This window comes from Cololabis saira, chromosome 17, assembly GCF_033807715.1.
Source record: "Cololabis saira isolate AMF1-May2022 chromosome 17, fColSai1.1, whole genome shotgun sequence".
Taxonomy (NCBI): domain Eukaryota; kingdom Metazoa; phylum Chordata; class Actinopteri; order Beloniformes; family Belonidae; genus Cololabis; species Cololabis saira.
Genome location: NC_084603.1, coordinates 3,260,487 through 3,283,451, shown reverse-complemented (window position 1 = coordinate 3,283,451; position 22,965 = coordinate 3,260,487). Strand labels below are relative to the sequence as shown.

The window sequence follows — 22,965 nt, the reverse complement described above, 5'->3', positions numbered from 1 at the left end:
GTTTTCTCCCATTTGTCTTCCCATCTGAAGGAGATGTTGGACATCATGAGGTCTATCTATGACATGATGGGAAAGTACACATACCCCACTATGCAGGACGATGCTCCAAGAGAACACGTGGAGAGCTTCTTCCAGGTTCAGCTCACAAGTCTTTACTTTCTTGTTACATCTCACTGTAAAATTGTTTAAAACCCCACAAACAGTTCTTTAGTGAGTCATTCAGTTGCTGTTTTCTTTCAGAAAATGGACCAGAATAAAGATGGGGTGGTCACCATCGAAGAGTTCATTGAGTCCTGTAAAAAGGTACTGTTTTTCAGTATTTACAGCCTATCGGGTCCTAAAGAAACATCTCCATATTTTTTGCAGAGTATGCTTATTTGTATTCTTACCACATTAAGAATGCAGCAGGAATCAGGAGGCAATGAGCTTAGCGTAGCATAAAGATTGAATCTCAGGAGAAATATTTGATCTGACTCTCTTGTAGAAGGATTTTTACTGCCACATACAAAGTTAATTAGGTAGATTCTTAAACAGAGCCGACTTTCTGTTTCTTCACTTTTTATGCTTAGTGGTACAATTACCTCAGTATTCCAGTTAGGTAAACTACTGTACAATGTTTCCCTACTGGTCTTGCTTCATGCTTGGCTACTCTGCTCGATCTCTGCTTTGCTGGTTGTAGATTATATGAAAAAAAAAGGGTTTTGCTAAAGAACTATATTACATGATGACAATCATGATCTTACTCTGACCCTTTGTGATCACAAAGAGGCCTCAATGTATCAATAACGGTCAATGCTTTAGCTTTATCTGATTTTTTATTATAAAAGTAGACGTCCAGACAGCCATCAGAAAACAGGTTGCACCACAGAAACAAAATTAATCTGTTAAACTTTTAAAATAAAGTGTCAGAAGACTGAAAGACGATGGCACAAACACAAAGTCATGATTCATTACCAAGTCTATTAACATAAACTGTATAATGCTTAAATTCATAAAGCAATGTAGTTATATTATAAGATACGATCATAGAAATATAAACAATAACCATGTGCTATTTGCAGCAGTTTGCAAAATAACCAACCAACCTTGTGAACTGATGCCTGATCTGTCAGATAAAATTAAAAAAGTAGGCTAAACATATTCCTTAAACTTGAAAAAGACACAACATTTAGACCAGCCTGTATTAGAAAGAAGCCTTTTTAACTTGATGTCGGATTTTAGTTTGATTGACACTGAAATACTTGGGAAAAAAACCCTTCAGAGCCTCAGCTCTCTCTTGTGCTGCTTTGACGCTCTGTTTTTGAAGTAATAGCTACAGATGCTCTTGACATTGTAAAAGCATCATTACTGTCTGGCACATTTTCTAACTCCTTCAAAACAGCAGCCCCCCTGCTGCAGAAGAATAATCTGGATGCCTCGACACTGAACAATTATCAGCACATAGCCAGTCTGCCAGTCAATGAAAATAGTAGAAAACATAGTGTAGTTTTCAATCAGAAAGACAACTTTTATTTTCTTTTGTTTTCTAGAGTGATTATTTTCATTATTTTCACTCTGGTTACTGAATTGGCCACACTGAGACTGCACTTGTTAATGCATTAAATCAAATACATTTAAAAACGAAGACCTGGTCTTACTGGATCCCAGTTCAGCCTTTGACATGGCTGATCATAACATAAAACCACACAGGTCAGACACCAGTGTTGGTTTCTGAGGAACAGTTCATAACTCAAATGGCTCAGGAGTTTCTTGTTAACACTGTGAGCTATACTTCAAGAAAAACATCACTGACCTGTGCTGTTCCAGTGTTCCCAGGATAATGCCCTGAATCAGTATTGCGCTGTATTGGATTCATACATAAGATAACCTACCATAGCTATGAGGATGACATGTTGCTTGTTTAAATAAAATACAGAAAAAACTAAATCCTAACCCTAGGAAAACTAACTCTTCAACTTGTCTCAACATTCTACACATGTGAGATATTTTAGATCTATGGAAGGAAATCTGTTCATGGTATCAGTAAAGGATCAAACATCAGACTACAGTTGTTACGCTATAAGGAGTCACCAGTCTTAAATCTAGATTTAACACTCAACTGTTTTCAACAGTTCCCCCCCAAACTTATCAATATACTGTATTTTTATTTCATGCTTTTTTGTGTATGTGTGACGTTATGAACTTAAAAAACAAGGATTTTTATTTTATTTTTTATTTTATTTATTTTTTATTTTATTTTATTTCATTGTCTTTTTTTCTTCTGTGCATGATGCTTTTCTTTCTTTTTAGCTACTTTTATTATTGACTCACATGTCTTTTAATTACTTTTATATTGATATACTTTTATATGTCAAGAAGGGTATATACTGTATATACGTATTATTGTTGTTATTAGTATTATTATTGTTATTGCTATTTTTATTCTTTTATATATAGGATACTCTTATATTGCAAGAAGGGGCCGGACTAGATAAGCATTTGCTTCTTCCTGTCCCTTCTTGAACAAAACTGGTTGTTTTTTATTATTGTTGTTGATGCATGGTGTTTTATTTTATTGTTTTGTTCAAGATGAATAAAGATCAAATCAAATCAAGGATAAAGAATTTAGGAACTGAGTTCCACGTATGCAAAAACATCATGAAAATAATCATTTCCCCGCATTAGGCTCAAACTAATAGCATTGTTATGTTTAGCATCGTCCAGTGTTGTTTCAACCCAACTTTGCCACAGAACAATTTTAGGCTTTGCCTTGCTTTTATCTGGGGTTATGTTAGGCATTGGTGTCTCAGTTACGGCACTGGTAAATGCTATGAGCCCAGATGTGTGCAGGAGCTTGTGAATTGAGCCAAACTTGGTTTTTGGCATATGTCCTAAAAGCCAACTGTGGCTCAACTTTTGATATGGGATGAGGTAAATGTTGTGAGGGCCAGGTGTTGCTCAAAGGCCCCAAAGAAAGTAAAGAAGTGGACCACATCTGGTGAACACTTGGACAAGTTTAGGCAACCACACTCACCTTGAATCAAAGCTACAAAGCTGAAACTAAATATGGGCTAAAGAAACATGCAGATTTCTGCAGGACTCTAATCATCACTCTTTTTTCCAGAAAATAAGATGATTACTGGTGGGGGTTTTTTCTTGTTTTTTTTTTTTGGCAAACTCATACTGATATGTGATGAATAATAACAATGCAAACAGATTTGAGTATGAGGAGTTTTAATAGAGCAAATGACCACTTGTTTTCACTACATAATACATTGTTTAGCTCAGATTTAGGTATTATTTATGTTTGAAAAAGATAATCTTCCCAAAATATGAAGTATGCTTTGTAAAATAAATGTTTCTGTTGCTCGCTCAGGATTTGAGCACAAATACCAAACCATAAGTTTTCACATGAGCAAAAGCAGGGGTGGAAAGTAACAAATTACATTTACTCACGTTACTGTAATTGAGTACTTTTTATGAGTAATTTGTAATTTTCTAAGTAGTTTTTGAAATATATGTAATTTTTACTTTTACTCGAGTACATTTTGACCCAAGTATTTTACTTTGCTACATTTGAACCCCCTCACGTTACTGAGTACAAAATTTACGGTGCAGGCATGCCGATTTTTTCCAGTGTCCAGCCGCGGTACTGCAACAAAAAATCCCATGGGGCCCAGAAAGCTTTTTTCCCATAGACTGCAATAAGAGAAGCCTCTAAAACTGTTCACAGGAACCTCCAGCTGTAATCACCGGCAATTACTAAGCTTTGTATTCTATAGTTTTAAGTCATGGACTTTATATCCGTCAAAAATGTTTTTTAAACGGCCAGAAAAGTCAAAGAAAAGTCTCTTTCTGGACGTGACGTCACGGCTGACGTCACAGCCGTGTCCGTGCATTCCACGGATGTTTATATTAATATATATTATATAATTATATTATATTAATACATTAATAATATATGTAATACTATACATGTAATAATATACATTAATTAATATATTATATTAATACATATTATATTAATATTCGCGTCATTGTCCCGGGGCATGATGGGAGGCCCCAGAGCATCATTGATTAAAACAATTTGTGCTGGATTTGATTCGTTACTCGTCCTTTTTTTGCATTAAATAACTAGAAGTAACTTTTACTCAAATTACATTTTAAATTAAGTACCTTTGTACTTTTACTCGAGTACATTTTTAGATGAGTACTTTTACTTTTACTTTGAGTAGAATTTAGGCAAAGTAAAGATACTTTTACTCAATTACAATTTTTCAGTACTTTTTCCACCTCTGAGCAAAAGTGACATTGCACCCTTACTAAAACATTTTGTCTCTGTCCAGGATGAGAGCATCATGCAGTCGATGCAGCTGTTTGACAACGTCATCTAAGAATCTGGACCAGCAAGGATACTGGCTCCAGGGAGGGACGGGTGTGTGACAGAGTTGAAGCGTTGGAGAGAACGTATGAATCTGTGTGTATGTCTGTGTTTGAGGCTGAATGAGTTGCCAGCTCGTGCTTGTGTCGCCGTTGAGAGGTGTGAGTCGTGAGGGCACAGAGAGGCCCTCTCCCTTCCCCTGGACCACCTGTGGCATTTCTCCAAGCAACAAAGGAGTTTCCACATCTCCCGTCCTCATCATTGCAGAACCTTAGTTTTATCCTTGAGGCAGAGAGAAAGCCTGCAGTGGGTTTACAGCTGCTGGCATATTTATTACACCACCCCCACCTGTTTTATCTGAACTTTTATTTATTGCTGTTACTGATGGAAGAACTATCACCGTTTTTTTTAGTCTTGAATGCGGACGGAAGAATTTGCCCTTAAACCCTGATCTAAGATCAAATTCTCTCTTTTCCCTGATTGGATTTGTGATTCTTATCCTGCCTCTGCACGTGTGGCAACACCTCCCTGGAGCCGGCCACAAAGATGGAACAGCGTCTATCGCCACCTGGTGGACAAGAGAGGAAAAATACACTTCCTGAGGGGAAGATGCAAGAGAGAGTGAAGCTGAGGGGGGAGATCAACAAATTGGAGATCCAAGCGATCCTTTTTCCATTGTTGGAGGTTCAAAAGCATTGTTTTCCATGAGAAACTGATTTCAGTATCGCATGATGATGTCACTAATATCTAATTATGTATTTAAAGAGATACTCCAAAGTCTGCTCGTCTGTCGCTGTTCCTAGTCATTCACAGGTGCCTCACCCTTTGTGTATGTGTGTGTGTGCATGTGCAACAGAAAGAGATACCGTCTATCTTACCTTACTAAGATCTAGTGCAGGGGTCGGCAACCTGCGGCTCTTTAGCGCCGCCCTAGTGGCTCCCTGGAGCTTTTAAAAAAAAATGTTTTTCCTTTTTTTTCTCTTTTTTTCTTTTTTCTTCTTTTTTTCCTTTTTTTCTTCTTTTTTTCCTTTTTTCTTCTTTTTTTCCTTTTTTCTTCTTTTGTTCCTTTTTCCTTTCCTTTTTAATCTTGACATTTCAACTTTTTCCTTGAAGTTTTGACTTTTTTCTCGAAATTTTGAATTTTTTCTCAACATTTCGACTTTTTTCTCAACATTTTAACTTTTTTCTCGACATTTCCACTTTTTTATCAAGATTTTACTTCAACATAAATCTTGATATTTAGACTTTTTTCTCAACATTTCGACTTTTTTATCAAGATTTTACTTCAACAATAATCTCGACATTTCGACTTTTTTCTCAACATTTGGACATTTTTCTCCACATTTCCACTTTTTTCTCAAAGTGTATAATGAAAAAAAAATCTTCCCCCAGTTCTAACTAATATAGCTACATGCAGCATGTGTTTCTTCATTCTAAGGCTGATACAAGACTTTTCATTTTTTGCGGCTCCAGACATATTTGTTTTTTGTGTTTTTGGTCCAATATGGATCTAAAACATTTTGGGTTGCCGACCCCTGATCTAGTGGGATAACACCCGCCTTGATTCATGGGATTCTGGTAGAATAACTCCTGGCCTTCCAAACTGTTACAGTCCTAGCAGTAGTTGTCTGTTGACTGTTGTACTATTTATAGCCTTCCCATTGGTGTGATATTAGCCAGTATAACGTGGGGATTGCCGCATAGTTCATGAGCTTTTGGCCATGCAAGCATATTTCTACCATCTTGTACTGGTTTATCCAAATGCATTCGAGGGGAATTGAATAGATTGCCATCTGTATTTGTGAAATACTTGTAATCTGAAATGTCATGTGGTTGTAGCAGGTTCTGCCACTTCAACTTAAAGAAATCTCAAAACCCTAGTTGCGTTAATAAGGCTATTTCGATCTCAAAGAGGCATATGTTTGCATGTATTGTTAGTGTGAGACATATATTTTCTTTCTTTTTCTATACCCTCTGCCTTCCCCACTTTTCTCACCTCTTAATCTCCCTCTCTCTGTGACACCAAAGAGAAAATACTGATTAAAGAGGTACAAAAGACTAAGCTAAGACATTTACTGTAGCCCACCAGTGGGTGACAATAGTAGGAGATATCGTGTGGTTAACTGGACAATGAGCAATCAGAGATAAAGTACCGTATTGGCCCGAATATAAGACGACCCTGATTATAAGACGACCCCCTTTTTCAAGACTCAAATTTGAAAAAAGACTTTTTAAACACAAAATTAAATTTTTATACAGAAATAATTACAGTACATTTTAAACAAATGATTATAACAATATATTGGAGAGAAAAAGCCTGTTATTTTGCCTCATTCAAATCATGATCTTGAAGTTTGCATCATAACTTCTTCCACCCACTTTTCTCCAGATTGTTGCTACGTTTCTCCATTTTCTGTTATCTCTTCTGTTATTTTATTCTCTTTTCTTTCTTACCACTATTTTTTATTTTTCTTATTCATGCTACTGATATTTTTATTTTTATTCTTGGTGACAGGAGTTCCTTTGGCCTGGGGAGTTTAGTTCAGCATCCGCTTTAAAGATATCTGGCGCCATCTAGTGGTGTAAATGGGTATAACGTCTAGACCCCGAATGTAAGACGACCCCCACTTTTTCAGTCTGATTTCAATGCAAAAAACACCGTCTTATATTCGGGACAATACGGTACTGGCTACGTGGTTGGCCTGCACACTGTCCAAACAGAAGTGCAATTCCAGGTTGTAAACCTGCATATTAAGATCTGTTGACCATTTATTTTGGGGAAAAGAAAAACTGTAACCACATAATTCATTTGTCACTTTTCAGCCCAGAATTTCTCACAAATTTAGGATGATGCACCACAGGCGCTCAAACTTGAATTAAATTCAGTTCAGAGACCAACATAGAATAGCAATAATATTTCCTTCCACAGTATCTTTTCACTCATCCAAAATGTCTTTTCTCTCAGAGCACAGTCTTGGGGTGCATTGGGGTTCTTTAAAGATATGCACTTCCAACCCAGTAATTTCTAATTATTCTGTTCTGCATTTTCAACATTTGTATTTATTTATTTATTTATTTCAGGATCAGCTCTGATTGTTCCTGGTGTTTTTTGTTTGTTTGTTTCATTTCTTACCACAAATAAAACCTGTCTATACCCGCATGTACTGTGTCTAGAACAATGAAAACCTACTAACCTGTTGTACTGACTGTCTAGTTAGCTATCCTCAGCTGGTTGCATTACATATTCAAAATGTGTATATTTTGTACAGAGACAATAAAATCACAGTTACTATGCAAATTGGACTGGAGTATGAATTAATTTTTAAGAATGTAAACAATTGTTATCAGTAATTATTTCAGTGTAATAAAATATCAGGTGGACAATATGCCATGTTTCTGAAGTTTCATCCATCAGTATCAAAGCTGTTGAGGTTCATGGCGGGCTGAAGCCTATCCGGGTGTCAACACCTGAGTGGAGGGGTTACAAATGAAGCAATTGACCCCTGCTCACTCCCTCCTATGATCAAAGAAGCTTAAATACCTGGAGAAAAGTATGCATGCACGGGAAGAGCATTCAAACTCCACAAAGGACAGCTCCAACCAATCAGGAAAACTTCCTCTGTTAGGCAGAAGTTCCTTTGCTCAACATTATAGTCCTGCTTTTCCTGTTCCTGTTTTTCAGATGCTTTTTAACTTGAACTGGATAAAGTTCAATATTCTCTTGAAAAGGTTCCCAGGGTTGCTACTAATATATATATATATATATATATATATTTTTTTTTTTTTTTTTTTTTTTTGTTTTTAATTAGTGTGCAGTGGAGTAGGAACGCTGGTGAAAGATTGGTTTTTCAGTAAAAACCTCTTGATCCAATGCATTATTAGCAATAATACAGCCATAATGTAATTTGACTACTGGCTCTTGAGCTTGTCTCCATGAAAATGGCTGCTAATGGGAGCAGTACCCAGAGCCGGATTAACGCAAAGGCAAACTAGGCATGTGCCTAGGGCCCGATTGACAGGGGGGGCCCAGACAGAGGGACAAAAAAATATATATATATTTTTTTGTCTGCACACATATTAATGGTTGATAACATCCCGGTAAAAACCTATGGCATATATATATGTGCATTATTACTATATTTAGTATACATACATATATATATATATATATATGCATACATACGCACAGGGCCGCCGCAAGGGATGTGCGAACCGTGCGACCGCACGGGGCCTCGCGCTATGGGCCGTTTTTTTTTTCCCCCAATTTTTTTTTTCTTTTTTTCCCTTATAAATATCAACAGTCACGTTCCATTACATAACATTAATTGGAGAGTCAAAATTGCGCATATAGACACCCGATCCGACCCGAAAAACCCAAAAATAACTATTCAATTTAATCAACATATTTAATTAAGATTTTCTGCAAAATGCTCACAATCGATAAGATAAGGATAATTTAATAGCATTTAATAGAGCATTGTAATAACGTATAAATAATAAAAATCTAAAAATAGTCCGATAGGTAGTTTAATATACAACACCTGACTTATTTTGGAATACAAAGAACCAACTTGACTATGACTTTGCTATGTAAAATGTGAATTAAGTTTCATTAGTAACTTTGGTAAGTTTAAGGTTTCATAAATAACATCGATGGAGGGGGGCCCAAAAATCACAGTCTGCCTAGTGTAGTCCATTTATTTAATCCGGCTCTGGCAGTACCAGACCCATTTCACAAAAGACAATCTTTATAAAGTGAATTGATGGCTGGCCAGAAACATCCTGCTCCACAGGTCTAAAAGAAACTCCCACATGGACCAACGAGTCGAAACTTTAGATCCACCCACTTATTAAAAATGTGCAGGTGTGTCTAAACCTGCACTGGTGCATCATGATTGTGCACTTCCCAGTTAGGCACAAATAATTCAGAACAAAGGTTCAGAATTTTTTCAAATAAGATTTGTCCTTTTTAATAAATTAAAAAAAACAGTATAAAACAATTTTACAGTGTAACTGTAGGGTATTGTTCAGATTGATAAGAAAAAACAAGCAATGAGAATGCAGTATATCATAGTTTCTTTACAAGATTAAGGAAACACATTCCAGATGTTCTGCATCTTACTATTTTACATAATAATTTATCATCACAATGCCAACAAGAGATGGTTTATTACCTTATAATGTACATTATTATACATATAACCCCAGGAGCCAAAAGTTTTTTCAACTTTAATCAGATACAAGAAACTTTGTGTAGACTAAAGCTGGATAGAAACCTGTTTTACCATGCTTTCATTTCTGTTCTGACAAACCTGATGATGGCGTGACTGGTACATTTTCTGCACCTAATGCAGCATCTTTTAACCTTGCTTAGGTTTTCCAAAAGTATGTGTGTATTCACCAATTTATACAGCTGTTTGTTATAACATACAACACTTTTTGCTCTACCTGTACGTACCCATGAGTATATCTGTCCAGGGCAATGTCAACACTTGCAGGTGCTGGGAATTAAACTGTTGACCTTCTAGTTGGGTAGATCACAACTCGGCATGCTTAGCAGCAGACGTCCAAGGTTCCCCCATGATTCAGCATTAAATGTAGTGCTGGGCGGTATGACCAAAAATTTATATCACAGTATTTTTCAAAATTATATCGGTTTCACGGTATATCACGGTATTTTTTTTTTTTTCATGCACAACTGGGTGTTAACCACATTTTCTAATGATTTGGAAAGGAATTGCTGCAGTAAATTGGCTTAGAATGGCCTATTTTACTGTCATGAGGAGGATGCATAAATCAAATAAACTTTATTTAGGCATGCTTTTCAAAGAAAAAAATCTTTTACAAAATTTCAAGGTAGAAAATATTTATTGAACATAAAAAAACTGAACATTTTTTAATTTCCCAGCATTATGTTGTTTTGGTTCCACCTCCTGGTGAATGTTAGGTAAAATTCTTATGTGGTTACTTTTTGGTTGGCCAACGATTTATGTTTGTGGTGCAACAGTTACGGAGCTGCCAGTCTATTTCCTTATTTTACAACGCCGTTATTAATTGTTAGTTTTTTTTCCCACTTATTCCACCGAACACCGAAAGTGTTTTTTTTGCCATTTTCGGCCGAACAATTTCGGTTACCGAACAATCGGTGCATCACTGCTGCTAAACAGTCCCCTCACAAACAGTGTCCAGCCGCGCAGCGTTCCCAACGTTGTGTAGCTACTGTACAAACTCACCGGTATTACGGTATATGAAAAATTCATATCATAAGAAGAATAAACACCGGTATTCGGTATGAACCCGTATACCGCCCAGCACTAATTAAATGACATATATGCTTCATCAAAAGTGTGCTATATTGTACTGTAACCTTCGTGGAGAAATGCAAAATGCAAAAGCTTCATTCATTGCTCAGTTTTAAATGCAGAACGTCACGGTTTTCTCTGAATTTCGTATTTAATGGCAATGCTATCTTTTACAGGTTTTCTATGTAGCTGCATGGGATTGGATCATCCGTAGTGAAGAAGGCATTTATTTAGGCATTTTGCGAAGCTCGGCCAGAACCCAAATGGCAAGTGACAGAAGAGCCACAGAACCGGACTGGTGAGTTGCTGCCAGTGGAGTGGGGACGTACAGTAGCAGGGTGCTGATGCCAAGGGCAACCTAAGGAGCACAAAAAACAAAGCTCATGAATGAATGAATGAATGAATGAATGAATGAATGAATGAATGAATGAATGAATGAATGAATGAATGAATGAATGAATGAATGAATGAATGAATGAATGAATGAATGAATGAATGGTTTATTTCGGACAGAATACATTGAAACATTTACATGTTAGTTTCACAAATAAAATAAAAGGTAAATAGAAATGTCCGAAAAAGGAGTAGGCTGAAGCCAAGGGCTTATTCTAGCCTATCCTGTGCAGTGTATATCATTCGGTGGATGATAATACACAAATAAGAAAAGAAATATATAAAAAGAAAACAAAGAGAAACTGTCATTGCATTATATTATATAAAAATAGTAAAACCAATAATGCAAAAAGGGGTATATAGTGGTGCTATTTTCATGTTAATCTATAATAAGCTATACCAACATAATTAAAAAAATTCTTTATAACTGTTTATCATTTTATATTTAAAATTTTTTTTGAAAACATAAATTGAGGTACACATTCTTAAATCCTTATCGCAGCAATTCCACAATTTGACACCTTTCACGGAAACACAGTTTTCTTTTCTTTTGGTTCTTCCCCATGCCTTCTTAAACATACCTGTGTTCCTTAGTTCATATTTACTCTTGTGGATTTGGAACGGCCTCTGAGAACATCTTGGGAGGAGATTATGATGTGCTTTATATATGATCAATAAGGTTTGAAGGTTAACTAGATCCCAGAATTTTAATGTATTTAAATTAATAAAAAAAGCATTGGTTGGCGCCAGGTACTCTGCTCCCATAATTATACGTACTATTCTCTTTTGCAGTAAAAATATGGGCATGAGATTGGTTTTATAGGTGTTTCCCCACACTTCCACACAATATGTCATGTATGGGACTATAAGGGAACAATATAGCAGGTAATGTGATTTTTTATTTAAAAGTTCTTTGGATCTATAAACTATTGCGATTGTTTTGGACATTTTCTTTTTGACATGATTAATGTGGGATTTCCAGTTTAATTTATGGTCGATTAATACTCCAAGAAACTTATATTCAAAGACTCTTTGAATCTTCACACCATCAATCCTTAATGAGACTTCAGTTTTGATTTGTTGATTTCCAAATATCATACATTTGGTTTTACTTAAATTTAAAGATAATTTGTTTACATCAAACCAGCTCTTCAGTGTGTTTAGTTCCCCTTCCATTGTTTTCAGAAGCTCATCTACATTGAAAGGTCTTGCACCCATGTATGCACACATTTTTAATGTCAGTATGACAGCCTACCTGGGTATAGGCCATTGCTGCAAGAAGGCTGATTGCAATCTTGGCCCTCCTGGGCAGTAGCATCCTCCTTGAGAACAGATAAAGGCCTGTAATCGCTGACAAAGAACCGATCGCCTAAAGAAAAGAAATATATCTTATTACTGAGTGAGGCTGTACAGGGGTGAAGGTGACAAAAGCACTTTTTATTTGAATTATTATTAAATATTAAAATGTTGATGGTTCAGACTAGGGCTGGGCGATATATCGAGATTTTAATATATTTTAATATTTAATATATATATATATATATATATATATATATATATATTTTCAAACGCGATATGGTACGAGACAATATCGTTTATATCGATTTCTAAAAAAAAAAAAAATTCTTTTTTTTTTTTTTTTAATGATTTTGATATAGCTTATTTTGTGACAAATTGACTTGAATGTTTTATTTGAGATTTGCACAACTGTCAACCTCAGTGGAAAAGTCTGCCTGTTACTGTCTACATTGTATTAATTGCAGTGTATTTAAATTTAATTGTTATGCAGGAAAGGGATATTTGTTTTATTTTATTATTTTATACTTTATCAAGAAGCATTTTTATTCTATATATGCAGGCAGTTTATTTTTATTTCATTTGTTTTATACATGTTGATATTGTGCAGACCTCTGTTAATAAAGGAACCTGTGTGACATTTGGCACGAGGCTTTGTATTAAAACTGACTGTTTTTTTAAGGGTTTGCCTCAGAAAAAAATGAAGCTAACAGAGATGCTAACAGAGATGCTAACAGAGATGCTATGCTATAATGCTTTGGGGGAAACCCCAATTAAGGCACAGAAAAAATATCGAGATATATATCGAGTATCGCCATTTAGCTAGAAAATATCGAGATATGACTTTTGGTCCATATCGCCCAGCCCTAGTTCAGACACAACAGCGTACCAGAACTCTGTGGTCAAATTGTACAGTGGTGGGATTTTCAAAGAAGTTCTTGAGGGTGGGAGAGAAGGCCAGCAGGTCATCAGGAATCCATTTATCTGCCATCTTTGGGAAGGAGTTATAAACGAGACCAGCATCCAAACCAGCAACAAAAGCACCTGTGTACACATATCAACATGTAGTTACAGATAGCTTTGGGTTTAATAATAAATAACAACAACAACCGTATTGATACAGGGTGCTTGCTCTTTTTCCAAATTAAAATTCCAGACTTTTCCCAGACTTTTTTAAAACTGATATTTTTTTTCCCAAGCCCTTAACTTTACGTACTTGTATACTTGTGTGCCTACTGCCTACTTCATTGGTTGAGATTGTACCAATTGTGTTTATTAGAAATGTTTGTTAGAATTTTTTATAGGCTAGTATTCAATGAACGAATGCATTATTCACAGTAAATTATGTTTTTACTGATGAAAACGTTTCAAAACATGAAAATCAGTACATGAATTTCAGATCAAACAAGTGTCACAAAGACTATCTATAAAAACACATGAATGGATGGATGAATGTATGTAGAATTCAGTCTCTTCACTCGCATCTTATTTTTTCTGTCCTTGACATGACTGATCTTATCTTTATGTTATCTCATTTTAACTTCTGAACAAGCTGTATCACAACTATAAAAAACTATATAAACTATAAGTTTTATAGCCTACCTTTCTATTTCTCATTTCACAATGCCTTTGAGCATACTGTAAAATTCTACCATACATTTTTTCCCCATACTTTATTAAGACTTTCACACAAAATTCAAGACTTTTCAAGGTTTGGAAAACAGTGTTTCAAAATTCCATACTTATTAAGACTTTCAAGACTTGCGCAAGCACCCTGTGATATAATCCTAAAACAATCAGATAATAATCAAACTATCTTCTAGTCATTCATATATCCATTAAATTGTTTTTATATAAATATTCAGCCGTCAGATTTGTTCTCTATTCAGATTTCACAGCCGTACACGGACCAACATAAATCTGCAGAAGGAACGAGGAGTTTTCCCTAAATTTCATTTGGAAATATATCATCTTAGTTTCTTCAGCTCCAGAGATGCTTGAGCCCCTGAACTCATTACACATGACCAAAAACCATTTATTGCTCTATTTCTGCTGTGTGGCTGATTCACATCGCCAGTCGGCACTTTCTTTAACATTTAGCCATTAATAAAAGTAGTTGTTTTGTGCCAGTTTAAATAATTTCTCCAGTGCTGCATTAGTCGTGTTGGGAACCTGTTTGCTGTCACATCATTAAATGTAAAAACATCGGCAAATCATTTATTTGTAAGCACAAAAATGACAAAACATTTCTAGTTTTGAACAGATTACATGGGCTGATTGTTATCGTTATACTGTATTCAAACACACAGTACCTGAAAGAGCCGTGAGGAAGACAAGTCCACCAGTTCCCTTGGCAAACTTTCTGAGCTGCATGAGACTTCTGGTTTCTGTCATCTTTTAATGACACACACAGACACATTAACAACATTTTTGGGGGTGACGTTGCCTGATATTTCAATAGTCAAAAGCGTATGACTTCACATTCCTAAAACTTGGTCTAAAGTCCACAGCGAGTCTCTGTACCTTGTGTGCTGGAAGCAGCAGAGTAAGCCCAGTCCAGAGACTGGCACAATACAGCAACAAGGCAGAGCCGAGGTGAGCACTCAGACGATACTGGCTGACCCGAGGGATGTCATGTGACTCAGGCTTCTCCTCCAGTCCGCTTTTTACCATGTACCACCCCAGAAGACCCTAAGAAAAACATGCATAATTACATAACTCGTCATCAATAAAACCTGACTACTACCACAACAAACGTAATTATTATTTTGTTTATTTCGGCATGTTTATATAGACACATTTCATCTCCAGAACATTATACATTGCATACTCAGCACATGACGAAAAGGGTACGGGAGAAGCTGACGCTTATCAAAGTCCCGCCCCGTTCTATGTAAGATTCATGATCACATCAACAACAGAATTCAGTAAGATACATAGTTTACCACATAGCAATTTGTCTAATTTCATCCTTCACAGTCCAGATAGCATGTATGTTTGTACACGTGTCCAGTCCACTCAATTTCCCACATTGCCATTGTTTTGTACACATAGCCAGACATTGCCTTCCTGTACCTAGTTTTGATATTGCTTCCATAACAGCTTCTTTAACTCATGTTTGAAAACAGTTACATTTCTTGCTAACTTTAATTCATTGTTTAGGCTATTCCACATTTTCACACCAGCTACTGACAAACTATGGCTTCCCATCGTTGTCCTTATCTTTTTCTGTTGAAACTGCAGCAAGCTGCGCATGCTGTGAGGACCTTGACTAAGAGTGAACAATTTCTGAACATTTACTGGCAATGCCGCCTGTGTTGCTTTGTAAATTGTTTGTAGCATCTGAAAATGAAGTATCTCTCTCAGTTTTAGATATTTCGTCTTTATGAACAGTTCGTTCGTATGTGCCCTGGCTGGGACAGAATGAATGATGCGAAGCGCTTTTTTTTGCAATTTAAATATTGGTTCTGTAATGCCCTTGTAAGTGAAACCCCAATTTTCTACACAGTACCTCATATGTGGGACTATTAGTGCCGAATATATGGTCTTAAGCGAGTTTAAATTGAGAGATTTCTGCAATTTCCACAGAATAGACACACTCCTTGCCATCTTATTTTGAATTATTTTTACATGTGGTCGCCATGTCAAGAGGTCATCCACTAATATACCCAGAACCTTATGTTCCCTCACTCTTTCTATATTGTTTCCATTAACTTGCAAGTTTATGCTTTTCTTTACATTATTTCTCCCAAATAACATGAATTTGGTCTTTGCCAGATTTAGTGATAATTTATTTATATTAAACCATGTATTTAGTTTTGTCATTTCTCTGTTAATCGCCTTTTCCAGTATATTCAAGTCGTTTCCTGAGCAGAAAATATTTGTATCATCAGCAAATAAAATAAGTTTTAATACATCAGATGTTTTGATTATGTCATTGATATATAGAGTAAATAGCTTAGGGCCTAAGACTGACCCCTGTGGGACCCCACAGACGACATCCAGGCATGTAGACGTATTTGTTCCCATCTGGACATACCTGAGGTAAGGATTTACTCGCTACGATCTATGGCAGCAGCTCTACTGAGCATTACCTGGAAGAAGACAAAGCCACAAAGCCCCAGCACTCTTCCTTTCATGGAGCGATTGAAGTATCCTTTCTTCCAGAAGTACATGGTGGGGAGAATATATGCAAGCCCAACTAATCTGCCCCACATCCGATGACCCCACTCCATGTAGAAAATAAACTTAAACTCTGGAAGAGTCATGCCATGGTTTAATCTGGGAAGAAATAATAAAAGCAGAGATTTTTATAATTACGGATCCAATCCACATATGCTTAGATGTATCCAATTATACAATAGTGAAAACTGTGCATTTATGCAATTAGTCTCAAGAATACATTGTAGATGAAAAAAACAGTATAATGAAAAAACTCAATATATTACTTAGTTAAAAAAAAAACATTTAGAACTCTGTAAAAGTCTGTACAGTGGAGGTAAACAGAGAGAAAAAGGGGCGTACATTTTGAACTCTGGAAACTGCTGGTACTTGGAAAACTCGGCCTCCCACTCTGCGTCGGTCTGAGGCGGCTTCATCTCTCTGACCAGATGCCAATCAACCATGGAAAGCCCAGATTCTGTTAGCCTGATTAAAACAAATGAAGACACATATTACCCCTTTGATGCCATTTCACTGCAAAAATGAGCATTATAGACTAGGGGTGTAACGATACACTAATCTCACGATACGGTACGATACACGATATTGAGGTCACGATAACGATACGATACAATATTATAGTAATATTTTTTTTAAAACCTTGAATGAGGAACATATGACTGGAAAAAATTATTTTCTTTTATTTGAAGGACACAAAATACAAAACAATACTGTACGTTTGCAGTTTGCCCTACAGTTTGTAATGCTTTATAACTGTTTAAGTTTTAAAGAGAAAGTCAGGCCAACCATTTTCCACAAACTGAACTAGAAGTAAATGTCAGGTTTACATTATTCATCTTCAGTTTCAAACAAGTAAAAATATTTTGCCACAAACTGAATAGTTTCTCTCATGTCTGATTTGATTTTTTTCTTTTCCAGAAATTTAACAACTAAAATTAAATAAATAAATACAAGTAAATAAATACATACAATTTTACATCATAAAAAAGATTGATTCATGTTCACCTTATAAGTGTAAGAGGAGATTTATTTTTGTTAAGAAGGTTATTTTGGTAATTCAGGGTTCATTATTTTATAAATATATTCTTTATATTCTGATGTAAATTAGGGACTATAATGACACTAGTCAGTTTATCTGTAGTGTCAGATTGTGTGGAGTGATACAGCACTAGGTGCTGTGTTGATGTTCTAAAATCCTACGCTGTTGAGCGGACATTAAAGTACACTGGAGCTCAGCAGAAGTTTCCCGCATGTTTATCCTACTCACGACCTGAAAAAGGTTTAATTTAATAAGGTAAGGCTTAACTCTACACCAGGCTTACATAAGTAAAGGTTCAGAGCTCAAAACGGGACCGCAATCTCGCAGGTCGAGGTGCGGTCGGCACGCACGGTTGGATGCGCGTTTTCTAGTCAACACAATAGATTCATATTAATAACCCAATATCGCAATACACTTTGTCACCTCCACGACACGTATCGTGACGTTTTTGTATCGCGAAATTTCGTGGCACGATATATTGTTACACCCCTATTATAGACTCAGGCAAACTACACTTAAGCCACAGCTACCTTGTAACGCCACCCAAGACCACGGCCCCAACGACCAGTCCACTGCATCCAAGCAACCAGCGGCCAACTATGCGGTTGGTGGCAGCGTTGGGAACAGCGGCTGCTGCCGGGATGGAGCGGGCACCGGACTCCACTGTGATGGTGCTCTGGTTTCTCCTCACAAACCATTGTCGTAGCTGTGGACTCCGCTGATGTTGGAAACAAAGGACAGAGGGGATCACCGCAATGATTTAATGTGAAGAACAATAAGCACATAGTTATTGAAGCACAGTATTAATCTATGCAGGACAGGGGGTCCCGAGGACCACGGTTGAAGACCACTGATCTATGTTACCCCTTTTACACCAAGCTGGTTCCAGGGCTGGTTCTGGGCTAGAGCCAGACTTAGCACCAGTTCTTTGGTTTTACACAGCCTAAGCACCGGCTCCTGGCTCTCAAAACTGGTGCTACAGGAGAACCAACTCTTTGCTGGTCTAGAGGAAAGAACCAGTTCTTTGACAGTTAAACTGCAGGGAAGCCAAATGCCCTGACCTATATATAATTATCATAAAGTTCTAGCCAAAAATGTCAAATTTTACTTAAAATAGCACCTACAATTTAACTAGATGATTTTTACTTGATTCGTGCAAACCTAAACTTTAAATACATAGAATATGCCAGTGTAACTGGCTTGTAATACATTTTTCAAAATTCACTTGAAAGAAATGTAAACTGTGTCTTACTTAAAGTTACTTCTTAGGTGATTTCTGATGGGAATTGGGACAGATTCTTAGTAAGATTGAACTGCTTATACTGTATGTATATATACACATGTATTTGTATTGTGTGTGTATATTATGAATATATATATATACACACTACTCACATTCATTACTAGTAATATCACAGGGAACTTTTGCGTATTTCATTCAGACCAGAAAAGAAAAGCACACATGTAAATAACAATATTAGGTGGTTTCTTTCTTTTTTTTTTTTTAAATATCTTTTTATGGTAAAAAAATGGTAAAAAAACTGAAAGTATGTGATCATAATTAATATCCTGCTTTTTTTCCGGTCTAACTGAAGATCCAGTGTGTCATTTAATTAATACAAATTGGAGCTTAACTCAAATTTAATTTCTAATACTGATTGTGTGAAGGAATGAATTGATTTCCAGAAACGTTTTAAAAGATCACATTCCCAAAACATATGTACAAATGTTCCATCGATTCTTTTACATCTTGGACATTTTGAAGAGATATCTTATAAATAAAATATAAAACTCACTGATCTTTCCTTTAATTGTGTATGAGGTTTAGGGCTGGGCGATATATCGAGATTTTAATATATATCGATATATTTTCAAACGCGATATGGTACGAGACAATATCGTTTATATCGATTTAAAAAAAAAATAATAATAATTTTTTTTTTATGATTTTGATATAGCTTACTTTGTGACAAATTGACTTGAATGTTTTATTTGAGATTTGCACAAATGTTTTGTTATTTGCACAACTGTCAACCTCAGTGGAAAAGTCTGCCTGTTACTGTCTACATTGTATTAATTACAGTGTATTTTAATTTAATTGTTATGCAGGAAAGGGATATTTGTTTTATTTTATTCAAGAAGCATTTTAATTCTATATATGCAGGCAGTTTATTTTTATTTCATTTGTTTTATACATGTTGATATTGTGCAGACCTCTGTTAATAAAGGTACCTGTGTGACATTTGCCACGAGGCTTTGTATGACTGTTTTTTTAAGGGTTTGCCTCAGAAAAAAATGAAGCTAACAGAGATGCTATGCTATAATGCTTTGGGGGAAACCCCAATTATGTCACGGAAAAAATATCGATATATATCGAGTATCGCCATTTAGCTAGAAAATATCGAGATATGACTTTTGGTCCATATCGCCCAGCCCTAATGAGGTTATAAATATGTCCTCTATTTCAGATAATCCAAGTCGGATTTTATTTGTTTTGATAAGTGATTGAACAATGCTCCATATTTGTAAATATTTAAAAAAGTGTTTTGTCAGGGATGTTGTATTCTAGTTGTACCGGGAAATGGTGACGTACACAGTAACGTAATGACGTGGCTCTCTGGCCAGCCGCTGGCCAGCACCAGCTTGTGTAAAAGCAAACGGTTCTCAACCGGTTCTTACTTAGAACCAACCGCGAACCGGCTCTGGCACCAGCCCTGGAACCAGCTTGGTGTAAAAGGGGTAACAGGTTTTTGTTGCTCTTATAGTTTGGACAGAGCTACTGGAATATTTAAGTCTACGAGTTTTAAGTCTACGAGTTGTAAAGATGATAGATAGATAGATAGATAGATAGATAGATAGATAGATAGATAGATAGATAGATAGATAGATAGATAGATAGATAGATAGATAGATAGATAGATAGATAGATAGATAGATAGATAGATAGATAGATAGTAGGGCTGGGCGATATATCGAGATTTTAATATATATCGATTTATTTTCAAACACGATATGGTACGAGACAATATCGTTTATATCGATTTAAAAAAAAAAAAAAAAAAAAAATTCCAAAAGTTAGTTTTTTTTTTACATTTAATGATTTTGATATAGCTTATTTTGTGACAAATTGACTTGAATGTTTTATTTGAGATTTGCACAAATGTTTTGTTATTTGCACAACTGTCAACCTCAGTGGAAAAGTCTGCCTGTTACTGTCTACATTGTATTAATTGCAGTGTATTTTAATTTAATTGTTATGCAGGAAAGGGATATTTGTTTTATTTTATTCAAGAAGCATTTTTATTCTATATATGCAGGCAGTTTATTTTTATTTCATTTGTTTTATACATGTTGATATTGTGCAGACCTCTGTTAATAAAGGAACCTGTGTGACATTTGGCACGAGGTTTTGTATTAAAACTGACTGTTTTTTTAAGGGTTTGCCTCAGAAAAAATGAAGCTAACAGAGATGCTAACAGAGATGCTATGCTATAATGCTTTGGGGGAAACCCCAATTATGGCACAGAAAAAATATCGAGATATATATCGAGTATCGCCATTTAGCTAGAAAATATCGAGATATGACTTTTGGTCCATATCGCCCAGCCCTGATTGATTGATTGATTGATTGATTGATAGATAGATGTGCGTTATCTGCCATGCAGAAGCACTTAATTATTGGTTATTTTCACCAAAATGCATCCTTAAATAATCAGTAAGAACGGACGATTACTAGGGGGGGAAATATTTAAAAGCTATATAGATCACCTGAGCACATTACTGCAAAAAAATCCCATAATATTTTCAATTGTCAACTAATTTATGAACTTTGAAGGAAACTTACAATTTAATTCACATTGGTTGAAGGCAACAATTGAAAGGCTCGATGCCCAGATTTTTCCTTCACGTTAGTAATAATCAAATGTGTGATGCCTACAATATCTTAAAGCATCATTTTAGCACATTAAGATAAGATAAGATAAGAAATCCTTTAATAGTCCCACAGAGGGGAAATTTCCAGATTACAGCAGCAAAGGGGATAGTGCAAAACACGTAGAGGCATCAATATCACACAATAATAATAAAAAACACTATAAACAGTATATACAAGAAGAAGAAGAAGAAGAAGAATAAAAATAGTAATAAAAAATACTAGTATATAAAAAGAATAAAAAGAATAACAGATCGATATTTACATAATTGCACGTTGCATTTACAATAACAATCCTATTTAGCCACTTAACAGATGAATGATTCATCCAAGCCCTGATAACAAGTCACAGTCTGCATGGTACCTGGATCCTCCTGGACTCTTCCAGTGACATGTAATTAGTTGTAATTTTAATAATTCAGCTTTCCTCTCTGACATAAGAGCTGGAGGTCGGTGATGTAAGTTCTCTGTTACGAGACACACGAGTGTGTGATTGAGGCGCATACATTAAATACCCCCGTTACAAAAATACACAGATACAAGCAGCACTAACGCGTAATAAACTCAGCAGACTGGTGTTGATTTGCAAAGGGGGTTTGGACATTTCCCTGTGACCTTTTCCACTTATCTAAGCAGCTATGTTAGCAGCTGTAGTTCCTGTACTCACGCTGCTCTGGTGAAACTCCCTGCCGGCACATCTGCAACCGCGAAAAACAGCCGTCCGTAACGACGAAAGTAACATTTTTGTCTCTTAATAAACACTGGAGCTCATGTGAACATGCAGCAGCAGCGAGGTGGCTCAGCGGACTGGATCAGGCTCGGTGTTGGTTTCCTAATGAAGCCGGAATTATGGTTCCGCGGTAAATCGACGCAGAGCCTACGGCGTAGGTTACGCGGCGACGCGTACCGTACGCCGTAGGCTCTGCGTTGGTGTAACGCTGAACCATAAATCAGCCTTAAAGCTGCCGGACACCATTCAACTCTAACCTCCTGACGTCACAAACCTCTATTTGTAGAAAAAAGAATACAATAAAAAAACAACAACAATACAATAAAATAACAACTACTGATGCAAGTATATTATAGTGTGTATTATATTGTTATTTTGTACATTTTCTAATAGACTAATATCGAGCAGGGCCATTGGTGCATCTGTTTAAATCTCCGTCCCCACACATAGACATATATACGTAGACGCCCCATCGAGCGCTGAGCCGTACGTCAACGTCGCCGCCATATTGGATGGGGCAAGACTGCGCTGTAAACTAATACAAGTAAATTGATTTATTTTCATAAAGCGCCTTTCTACAAAGAAATGTACGTTTTATGTCTCATTTATTCATTCACAAATGTACTAATATACTTGGGAAACAGTTAGGCACCAAATATAATATATTTAATTTTCTCAGATGGCAAAAATAAGAACTTTATTGATCCCACATATAAGTAATTCATGTTATAT

The 22,965-nt window shown here is 36.0% G+C and overlaps 2 protein-coding genes across 5 annotated transcripts in view; one reads left to right on the top strand and one right to left on the bottom strand.

The window, feature by feature from the left end:
• The window catches only part of LOC133464038 (Kv channel-interacting protein 2-like), a 180,872-nt gene extending 175,472 nt beyond the window's left edge, over window positions 1-5,400 (top strand). For all 4 annotated transcript variants that reach the window (XM_061745979.1, XM_061745976.1, XM_061745978.1 and 1 more), the window contains 3 exons: window positions 31-135; window positions 241-303; window positions 4,326-5,400. In XM_061745979.1, the coding sequence (XP_061601963.1) occupies window positions 31-135; window positions 241-303; window positions 4,326-4,373 (216 nt within the window). In that variant the 3' untranslated portion in view covers window positions 4,374-5,400. The remainder of the gene's footprint in view (window positions 1-30; window positions 136-240; window positions 304-4,325) is intronic.
• A 4,809-nt stretch (window positions 5,401-10,209) lies between these two features.
• On the bottom strand, window positions 10,210-22,332 carry LOC133463779 (cytochrome c oxidase assembly protein COX15 homolog). The gene is made up of 9 exons (XM_061745495.1): window positions 22,171-22,332; window positions 18,103-18,290; window positions 16,876-16,998; window positions 16,446-16,632; window positions 14,875-15,042; window positions 14,664-14,745; window positions 13,241-13,395; window positions 12,311-12,424; window positions 10,210-11,020 (listed from the first exon to the last, which is right to left on the bottom strand). The coding sequence occupies exons 1-9, from the start codon at window positions 22,243-22,245 to the stop codon at window positions 10,889-10,891; spliced, it is 1,224 nt and encodes a 407-aa protein (XP_061601479.1). The 5' UTR covers window positions 22,246-22,332; the 3' UTR covers window positions 10,210-10,888.
• Window positions 22,333-22,965: the final 633 nt, after the last annotated feature.

Coding starts and splice junctions, on each gene's coding strand:
- LOC133463779 (XM_061745495.1), bottom strand. CDS start 22,245: ATGTTACTTTCGTCGTTACGGACGGCTGTTTTTCGCGGTTGCAGATGT. Junction 18,291..22,170: donor GGGAGTTTCACCAGAGCAGC/GTGAGTACAGGA, acceptor TTCCAACATCAG/CGGAGTCCACAGCTACGACA. Junction 16,999..18,102: donor GTCTTGGGTGGCGTTACAAG/GTAGCTGTGGCT, acceptor TGTTTTAATCAG/GCTAACAGAATCTGGGCTTT.